The 9602-nt window shown below is 54.9% G+C and overlaps 1 protein-coding gene across 3 annotated transcripts; it reads right to left on the minus strand.

Moving 5' to 3' along the window:
* Window positions 1-430: 430 nt before the first annotated feature.
* TP53INP2 (tumor protein p53 inducible nuclear protein 2) lies at window positions 431-9350 on the minus strand. Of its 3 annotated transcripts, none has more exons than XM_045528770.1 (4): window positions 9174-9350; window positions 5163-5336; window positions 4465-4633; window positions 431-3880 (listed from the first exon to the last, which is right to left on the minus strand). In XM_045528770.1, exons 2-4 carry the CDS (start codon window positions 5284-5286, stop codon window positions 3628-3630), a joined length of 546 nt encoding a protein of 181 aa, XP_045384726.1. In that variant the 5' UTR covers window positions 5287-5336; window positions 9174-9350; the 3' UTR covers window positions 431-3627. The 3 variants fall into 3 exon arrangements, with proteins under 3 accessions (XP_045384726.1, XP_045384725.1, XP_045384724.1); XM_045528769.1 differs by having other exon boundaries at window positions 4465-4753; XM_045528768.1 differs by lacking the exon at window positions 9174-9350 and adding an exon at window positions 8223-8438 and having other exon boundaries at window positions 4465-4753.
* Between the last annotated feature and the right edge of the window lie 252 nt (window positions 9351-9602).

A 9602-nucleotide genomic window follows, 5' to 3' on the forward strand; every position in this document is an offset into this window, starting at 1 on the left:
GAATGTGTATAGTCTCCACAGCTGACTGCTTCTGCCCCTATCCTAACCCCAACCTTCAGGAGACTCCAATGCTTGTCTCACCCTGGGTCTAGCCTTCTGCTATCTCTCCTAGGTGTCCCTTTCCCTCCTTGCCCTTGCCATAACCCAACACTTGAGACCAAAAGGATGAGTTGGTGATTCTCTGACATGCTCTTATTCTCTATTTCAACTGTCTTCATATATGTGTATCTTGCATTATAATGGTCATCTAAAAGTAATTGAGTCAGACCCCATGTTGTGTGGCTCTATACCCAGCAAGCTTGTCTACCCTCTTCCTCTCCCATATGACACACCCCAGAACCAAAGACAGCTTAATAATAATACCCTGTGCCACTACTGTGCTTGAGAAAGTGCTTCTTATACTTTAGCTCAACTCAGGCAGAAAGCATAATGTGCTTTAAATAAATTTTTATTTTTTTTCTTTATATTAATTTTTTTCTCCCATAGAGGAATAGCATTACAGTCTAACAATCAGAATCCTGTTACACACATACACAGGCATGCCACATGACCAGGTCAAGGTGGTTGTTTTCTTGAGTCTGTTGACATAGCACAACATGGTCAACCAAAGTCTCCTTATTTCACCCAGTCTCAACACAAAACACTCAACAGGGATGCACTCAACTTGTTGGTTCCATTTGGAATTAGGTGGCAGGGTAAGAGGGAAAGTATTGGAGGTGGGCTATGGTGTGTCTGTATTCAGTCCCCTCATGTAGGCCACACAGATCTAGGGAGGCATCCAAGAGCTCTGGTGGGGTCCCTGTTGCACCTAAGACATATGGGTCAGAGCAAGTTGACCAGAGGGTTCCAGGCAGAGGACTGGGGAGCAGGCATACTCTAAAACAGCACCAAACTGCATTCATACACACATAGTGCCCTGCTGGGGCTAGACTGGCAAAGGCCGGAAAGTGACACCCAACTTGAAGGAACCACTCAGACTTACTAGGGAATAACTGGAAGTCACTCTTTGATGTAACTGAGACTCACTCTAGAAATGGGTCCCTCTGACATACTTAGTTTTGGCAAAGTGCTGGTAATATTGACATTAATACAAACTGGTTCAAACTCTCCAGGGTCTCTGAAAACATCAGTTAAGACAGACTCTCTAATCCCCTCCTGTCTAAGGTTGCATAGGACTTTGTGAACTCTAGTTCCCTCATGTATTCAAGTTCTGTAGTTTAAAAAAAAAAATCCTGAAGCATGCTCAAGGTGAAAGGCACATACACAGTCAATACAGTATGACAAGGTCTGATGCTTCAGGAGTCAGACTAGCAGGAGACTGAGTAGTGCTGGTTCTTAGAAATCTATACACAATTAAAATATTGCCACATTCAAATGCTACAGAATCTATAGGAAAGTACAAAAAAAAAGAGCCTTACAACCAGCCAGGTGAGAGGTTTGGAGGGTTCTAGAACTACAGGAGACTCCAGAAATATAGGTAAGGGCAGGGCCTTTTGAAATTTGAGCCAAATGCCCTATAACTTAAACTCTTTCCTCACCAGAAGGATCATGGGCACTGCCTAGGACTGAGCCTAGGCCCCAGCTGGCAGTGAGGAGTAGGTAAGGGTTGGAGGGAATTTCAACTCTTGAAAGTGCCAAAGACCCTAGGCTGGCTGTGAAGTGCCCAATGGGTAGCTGGAAGAATAAAAGTGACTAGGTTGTAACAAGAATTTGGGGAGCAGAACAAGGTTGTCAACTACTGGGGCCCTAGTAGACTGGCATGGGGACTTTGATCTGTGTTTAGTATCAATTTAGCTTATTCCCTGGGATAGGAGAACCCAACAGGTCTTCCTCCGACCTCATCCCAGCATCCATGGGGATACCCCATCCCTTCCCCACATATCTCACATAATGATGCCTGAAGCTATAGAGTCAGGGAGGGCAGCTGCCTTTGCCCTCATGGGAATGCAGAATTTGCTCTAAGCCCCGGCTTGGCTGTGAGGCCTGGAAACCTAGAATTGGGGTGAGGGGGAAGACCTATGTTAGTATGTAACAGGAAATCTTAAAAGTTTCAAGGAAGAGAGCACACACTGAATAAGGACAGCTAGAAAGAGAAAATAGGAAGCAACTTGGGGCATCCCAAGAGGCTGTTGCTGGTGTCTGAGCCCAAAATTCAATCCCACCAGGAGAAGGGAAAGCTGACTGCCCCGTCCCCTCGCCTTACCCAGGGATTCAGGTTCCCTCCTCTATATACTTAACGGAGGAGAAGGGGAAGGGGACCATAGGGCATCCACTTCTCCCTAGCAGCCTAGAAAGAAAGAGAGCCCTTTGGGAGAAAATGAGAAGAGGCCCCCTGAAGGCCCTGAACCTGGTTAGGGACAATTTGGGGATTGTGGGGCTCCTGGTCTCCTACTCAGGAGTGTTTATTAGCCATACTGAGCAGGGTGAAATACAAGGCCAGAGGCAAGATGAAGGCTAAGCTGTCAGTCTTGGGATGGCTTCACCCCACAGTGTCCTCTCCAGCATCATTCTTCTGCATTTTTACCTGGGGTGTGTGCCCTTTCTGCCTAGAAGCCCTCTGGCCTGCATCTCTCCTAAGCTAGTTCTAGCACCTTGGACATGTGAACAGATAGCCAGGATGGCAGAGCGTTGCCTAGCTTCTACTCTGGGGTGGCATGTCAAGGGTAGAGTGGTAAGGTACTAACTAAGCCCTTCGGACTCAGGGATCTGCAGAAGGGTAGATTTCAGGAAGAGATGTGGGAAGTGGATTATAGGAAAAGGAAGTGGGGGTAGACTCCAGGCTTCAGCCGGAGAGCAGGGCTTGGCTTCTCTAAACAAGCACAATGCAGGCTCCCATGGTGCCCTGCTCCCTGCAGCTTCTCAACCTGTCTGTCCTGTCTACATCTCCAGTAGGCTGCCTCTTTCCCTCAGTTCCCTCCGTCTTCTCCCTCTAACTCACATCTCACTGTCCTCTTCTACATACTTTACCTTTCCAGGCCTAAGCAGCTCCAAGGAGCCCAGCCCCCAGGGCAGAGGGAAGAGGGAAACTAAAAGCAAAACCCTGAGCCTAAGCCCGAGCCCTTACAGGAAGGCAAGGACAGCGGCCCGGGCCTCACAGGTTGTACCTGGTCAGGGCTCAGGGTCCCCTCTATTTGGGAGGGGATTCCTAGGAATGAATAATAAGGGAACAGGAGTGAATGTAATGCCAAACATGGGGTAGGGTGAGTCATGTAAGGTGACAGTTGAAGGTGGAATGAGCCAGATCAGGGACTGGAAGAGGCTCTCAGAAATAGGGGTGGGCCAGAGTAGAGGACTAGAGGGTAAAGGGGACAGACAGGAATGGGGGTCAGAGAAAAAAGGATAGAAGGTCAGGAGTGGGGGGGGATTGGAGGATTAGATGCTGGGCGTGAGGACCAGAAGGAGCGAGGGTAAAGGGGGCTGGAGGGGGCCCCAGAGGCAGATTGGAGGATCAGAGATGGGGTAATAGAGGGAGTCCAGGAAAGAAGGGCTATCACCCAACCTCACATACTTTAAGAAGGAGGGAGGTTGTGGTGTCCAGCCCAAGGCAGACGCGGCTGCCCCTCGAGCTACTGCGGAGGGGCCAGACGCGGATCCGGAGCCGGCATTCGTGGCGCGGCCGACGAACGCTCAGTAGTTGAACTGGCGCTGGCACGGCTGGTAGACAAAGCTGCCCTGGTGCTTGGGCCGGCGTGGACGGCTCTCGCGGGCTCGGTTCTGCCGTTGCACCACCTTGGCGCTCAGCGCATGGCGCTCGGCCCGCTGCCGGGCCCGCTGCAGCCGCCGCGCCTGGCCCGCCTTGTCCAGCAGCACGGCCCGCGCCGGCAGAGGAGCAGCGGCGTGGCGCAGGGCCCGGGGCTCGCGGCGGGCGGGCGCCAGCTCTCTGCAGGGACAGAGCGGGCGCGGTCAGGGCAGGACAAGCCGGCCAGGGGTAGAGGGTGCTGGCATCCCGCCCACCCTTCCGCCGCTGTCCGCTCCCTTGCCTTAGCGCAGTGCTCAGGGCAGGACGCCCTTCTTGTGGGTGCCAGGCCTCACCCCAAGCCAACCCGAAGATGCCTCCTCGGTTCTAGCCCCTGTGACAAGTAAACTGACCCAGGGAAGGCTCGGCCCCGGCCCCTCATTCCGCCCTCGCCTTCTGTACAAGCCAGTATAAGTCCACTCCCTTGGCTCTAGCCTCGTCCCTCAAGCCCCAAATCCGACCCAGTCCTCTCGGCCACATCGCTCCCAAGCCCCGGCCCGGCCGAGAAGCCACGCCTCTCCCTCTGCCGAAGCCCCACCCCTCCGCGCTCAAGCCCGCCCCTAGCCTCGCCCCCCGGCCCGCAGGCCCCGCCCTTTGCCTCAAAGACACTGCTCTTGAGCCGCAGCCCCGTTTAAGCGCCGGGCGGGCTCCGGGCCTCACTCCCCCAGCACCCTGGCCTGCGAGGTTCGCCTCACTCGGCCTCCGGGCCCCGCCCCCGGCCCGCTCACCCGTCGCTAAGGTCGCCGTCAGGCAGGGCAGCATCCGGGAGCGGGGACGGGGGCCCGGTCTCCAGCACGATGGTGCTGCCGGTGACGTAAACGGACATGCTGGGGTGCTCGATGAGGAGGTCCTCCAGGGGGCTGCTCTGGAGGCGGGTGGGCCCGAGTCCAGGCCCCTCTGCAGTAAAACAGGCGGGAGGGGTAACAAACCAGCTCTCGTCCATCAAGGAGGGCGCGGGCGGAGGGCGGCCCGCGGGGGCTGGGGCGGCCCCGGGGCTGGGTGGAGCCGCGTAGCTGTCTACGGGGCGCGGGAGGGGGGGCCATGCAGAGGAGGGGGAGCAGCGGGGAGGGACACACACACACCGGACACAGGGGGGCGGGGAGAGAAAGGTCATCGTTAGTCAGACCCGCAGTCCCGCCCGCAGCGCCCACGGGGCACCCACGGACCAGGAGTCTCGACTTGCTGCCCTAGGGGGCCTGAGGTGTGGCCCTTGACACTGCGCTGCCAGAGGGCGGCCCAGGCTTTCGTGGGAAAGGGCCCTGTTCCTACCTCCAGTGTCACTGCCTCAGCCCCTCGTTGCCCAGAAGGCTTGGGAGAACTCCACAATCCCCTAGCTGCTCCCTTCCCTCCGCTGCTCCGCCATTGGCCCTTAGGATGACTCCGCAGGCCCAGGAGTCAGAATCCTGGCCCCCTACTCAGGCCTCACCGGGCAGGTCAATGATGAGCCAGCCGTCCACTTCATCCTCCTCCGAGACGAAGGCGTGGGGACAGTCGGGGTCTTCGGCGGGCGGAGGGGTGCCGAAGAAGAGGCTGGTGAAGCGCTGGAACATGGTGGGGGGTGAAGCGGCCTCACGGGGGCGCCTTATGGCAGTGCGAAAGCCTAGGAATCATAGGAAGGAGTCAGAGCCACCACCGCCTGAAGTCCACCCCCACCCCTAGTGAGACCAGAGGACAGAGGATATCACCCCTCGTCCCCTGAGCAGTGATAAGAGTTCAACAGGGACGTGTGGGGAAGCTTTTGGTGTGTGTGCTTTCTGCATTCAAATCCAGGCTTTCCTATCTTCTGTTTAACTTTAGGAAGTTATTTAACTTACCTGTGCCTTAGTTTTCTCATCTGTCAAAACACAATGATAACAGTACTCCCCCCTCTGGGCCCTTATAAGAATTAAAGAAGCCAATAATAGTATCGTCTTCCAGGCTGTAATAAAAATTAAATGAGCTAAACACTTAAAAAGTGCTTAGAATAGGGCCTGGGCACATGGTAAACACTCAACAAACTAATAAACTACTTATTACAGGGTACTTTAGGGACATGGAATGAGTGATATATATGACTAGGCTCTGTCATGGAAGGTCTCCAGAGAATTGGACATGCAAGCTGGACCTTAAAGAGTAAACAGGATTTCTCCAGGCAGGAAACAAATTGCCTATATTGTGACCGTTTATTATCATAATGATAACATAGCTAACATTCATGTGCCAGGCACTATACTAAGTGGCTTTGCCTACATGACCTCATGTAATCCTCACAACAACCATAGGAAGTAGATATAATCCTCTCTGACAGGTGAAGAAACTGAGGCTCAGAGAAGTAAAGTATCTTGCCTAAAGTTTCACAGCTGGTAAGAGACAGAGTGGGATTTGAACCCATGGAGTCAGATTCCAGAGGCAGCACTCGGAATCACTGTACTCCGTTGCCTTTGCTGGGTGTCTCTCTGGTAGGCATTTTTAACTTGGTGGCCAGGGGCCATGGTTCATATGTATTTTTCTGGGATGAAGGACCTTGGTTTTCACCATGATTTCCTAAACAGCAGTCCTTGACCCCAGAGATTAAGAACCACTACTGGAGCCTGTGTGGTTTGAAAAGCACTGATTAGCAGAAATCCCACAGAACTGCTACAGTCTCACCAAGTGATTGGGCAAGGCTCAGTTGTGTCTATCAGATGAGGTGTGAAGATCCTATGCAGGCAGGCCCTCTCCCCTCTGGCCTCCTTTTCCCAGGCTCCTGCTCAAGGGCAGCATCCCAGGCTGGGAGGAAGATCAGGTTCCCTGGCCCCAGGCGGACAGCAGGTCAGAGGGAGGTAATGATGGAGGGAGGGAGCTCTCAGATCCCAGGAGCCCTTCAGAATGAGAGTTGGACCTGGACCCAAGCAAGCCCTCATCTAGTCCTTCCCCTTGAAGGTGACGAAGAAGGCCTCCTATTCCAGGAATGGAAACACCAATTGGTGGCTGTACCTCTGTCCCTCTCCCCACCCCAGCCTGCCTCAGGTCTAGACCTTGGCTGAGACCTGCTGGCCAGGCTCCCAGGCTGTACCTAAAGCCTTACCCTCCACACCTGTCCCCTAAAGATGATCAATAGTTTTGCTGCTAAACCACTTGGCACCATTCTGTAGGGGTGTTGCCATACTTCCTGGGAATATCCATACTTTCACTCCCTGGAAGCATTTCTACTCTTACTGCTAACCCACCTGGGATACTTCCATACTTATTGCTACCTCTCCCATTCCCTGGAAATGTTTTCACACTTGCCACAGAATCACCTAACCTCCATACTCTGGGAATATTTCCACATTTTCAGACTCACAGTGGGCGCAAGAAGGAAGTATTCCCTGGGTGCTGGCTTCCCCGGTGGGAAGCCAGGATTATGAAGGTTGGGCCCCCAACTAGTGTCTGCCCAGCACAATCCACATATCCTACCACATCTGTAGTCACAGGTAGTGAGTGACTCAGTTGTCAAAAATCCAGAAAGTTTGGCCCCTCCTGAAGGAAGGGAACACTGGGATCTTGATGAGGCACACCCTCTTTCCAAGAAACTTCTATTTCATTAAGAAGATGAAAGGGATATTTAGAGCTGTTTCAGAGACCATCATATTCACCAAGTTCATTTTATAATCTGATGATCAGAGAGAGGACATAAGTTTATCCAAAGATACATGGCTAGATAGTGGCAGGACAGACCTAGGCCCAGATCACTGAGCATCCAGTCCTGGGTGTACATAGTCAGGAAAGCCTCAGCAAATAATTCCCAAGAATATAATGATGCAGAGGGTACAGGGAGGTCAAACAGAAGCCTCAATCTAGTTACTAGCCCTGTGCTCAGCTCCAAAAGGGTCTGGGGTTCCTGGCACCAAGATTCAGCATGCATTTACCAGAGCACCCACTCTGTACCAGAGCCCACACTGGGCCTCCTCAAATTACGGACAGATTTAGGTAAGAGAGGCTCCCAGGGAGAAGCTCCCTGTCTGAGGTCACACAGCAAGTCAGTGATGGCCAGGAGTGACAGCAGCATCCGCCAGCCAGTGCCTGCCCCCTCTCCTGACCACTGAGGGAGCCTCCCAGATTTCCTTTCCTAGCCTTGCCAGCTTCCTGGTTCTCACATTCCCAGCTCTGCTCCAGGGAGAACATTCCCTTTAATAACTACAGCAGCTGTGCCCAGAATAGCATTTGAGTCCTAAGCCACCCCTACTCCCAGCTCTTGCTTGAGCAAAACCTGGGCTGGGATGGGGCTCCTGGTCCAGCCTCTAGGCCCATTCACTTGGAAAGTTAGAAGCTCTTCTTCTCCTACCCCTTCTCCCACACTCTCTGTGAACAGAGAGAGGGGGCAGCAGAACCCTTGCAATCACCAGCACTAGGCCAGATCCCAGCCCTCCTAGCTGACAACCCCTGGGAGTTGGGGAGGTGATGAAGGGCCAATAGAGGGAACCCTCATCCCACCCTCCACCCCAACATCAGCCCTGGAGACACCCTGAGGCAGCCAGTGACTCACCTTTCTGTGGTCAAAACAGCTGGAAGGCAGCAATTTTATTGGACTCTGGGGTCTCCAAGGTACACAGTGAGGGCAGAGTGGGTCAGGGCCCCAAAAAAGGACCCGATCTCCAGAGATCCCCTGGAAAAAGGTCCAGGAATGAGGAGACCTAGGAGCCCTATCAAATAGTGATGACACTGACTCCTCCCCAGTGCGAGGAGGACGCACTTGTATTGAGCTCCCACTATGGATAATACCATGGTAATGCGTCTGTACTCACTCAGTGAGCCTCACTCTAGTTGGCCGTGTGACCTCTAGTAAGCTACTTCTCCTCTCCAGGCCTCAGTTTCCCCGTCTATGAAATGGGGTCTAAGACCCCTCATTTTGGTGCTGGGAGTGACGTCAGCTAAAGCGCTGCACACAAATCAGGGATTAGGAGGATGTTATTATGTTAGTCCCTGGAGGGGCGGAGCCTGGAGACGGAGGGAGGGGATTCCACCACCATCTGGTGCTGCCCCAGCGACGTGGAGTCCTAGGCCACCCTGAACAAGACGAGCCCCTCAACCTAGACCCAGCAGCGACGTCTGACTCCTGAGATCTCAAGGAGAAAGCAGGGGATCAGAGGCCTGACCCTAACTCCTGGATTAGCCCAGAAAATCACCCAGCCCCTTCCGGCCCCCCTTGGATTTCAGCGTCTCTCACCCGTGGCCCAGCCCGGACACAGCGGCCACAGGGTCACCGGAGGACAAGCGACCCGAGGCGGGAGGCGGTGCCGGCCTTGGTGACGTCTCAATGTCATATGCAAATAGAGCAACGTCAAGGTCTACCGGGCGTGCGGTAACCAATCGGGAGCCGGGAACGCAGCCCCGGCGGCCGCCGGCGGAGACGGACAAAGGCCCGGGAGCAGGGGGCGCAGGGCGTGTCCAGGGCCGCGGGGAGCCCCCCCCCAGGCCAAAGCTGGTCGGGACTCACCTGGGGGCGGGGGCGGCGCTGAGGTAGTTGTGCGGCGGAGCGTCCAGGGTCGCCGGCTGCTCACAGGCCGGGGCGCATCGCGGGGACCGAGCGGGGGCGGCGGCGGGGCTAGCGGTCGGACGCTCGGGCTGCTGCGCTCGCCCGCGGGGCTTTGAGTCTGTGCGCCGCTGCGGCGGGGCTCAGGGCACAAATTGGAAGGTTCAAACAGCTGATCGTGATGTCACAAAGGGGCCCGCCCGCCTCGCGTCACCAGCCGGCGGAGCGACAGCCAATCCCAGGCTGCGGATCCCCCCGCCCCGCCCCCTCCGCGGTTCGCTGCCCGGTCGTTCTTGCCCCGGAGCCGCACTCCGAGCCTGCGGGCCGCCCGGAGAAGCGACTGCTGAGAGCTTGGACCCCTGCCCCTGGGCGACATCTACACTTTTGCTCCTA

Source organism: Lemur catta, chromosome 17 (genome assembly GCF_020740605.2).
Source record: "Lemur catta isolate mLemCat1 chromosome 17, mLemCat1.pri, whole genome shotgun sequence".
Lineage (NCBI taxonomy): Eukaryota > Metazoa > Chordata > Mammalia > Primates > Lemuridae > Lemur > Lemur catta.

Bases quoted from the DNA above. Each gene is read 5' to 3' on its own strand.
- TP53INP2 (XM_045528769.1), bottom strand. From the start codon at position 5,286: ATGTTCCAGCGCTTCACCAGCCTCTTCTTCGGCACCCCTCCGCCCGCC. The intron at 4,754-5,162 runs GTGAGGCCTGAG...CGCGCCCCGTAG, and splicing joins GCTCATCATTGACCTGCCCG to ACAGCTACGCGGCTCCACCC. The intron at 3,881-4,464 runs GTGAGCGGGCCG...CTGTCCCTGCAG, and splicing joins GACGGCGACCTTAGCGACGG to AGAGCTGGCGCCCGCCCGCC.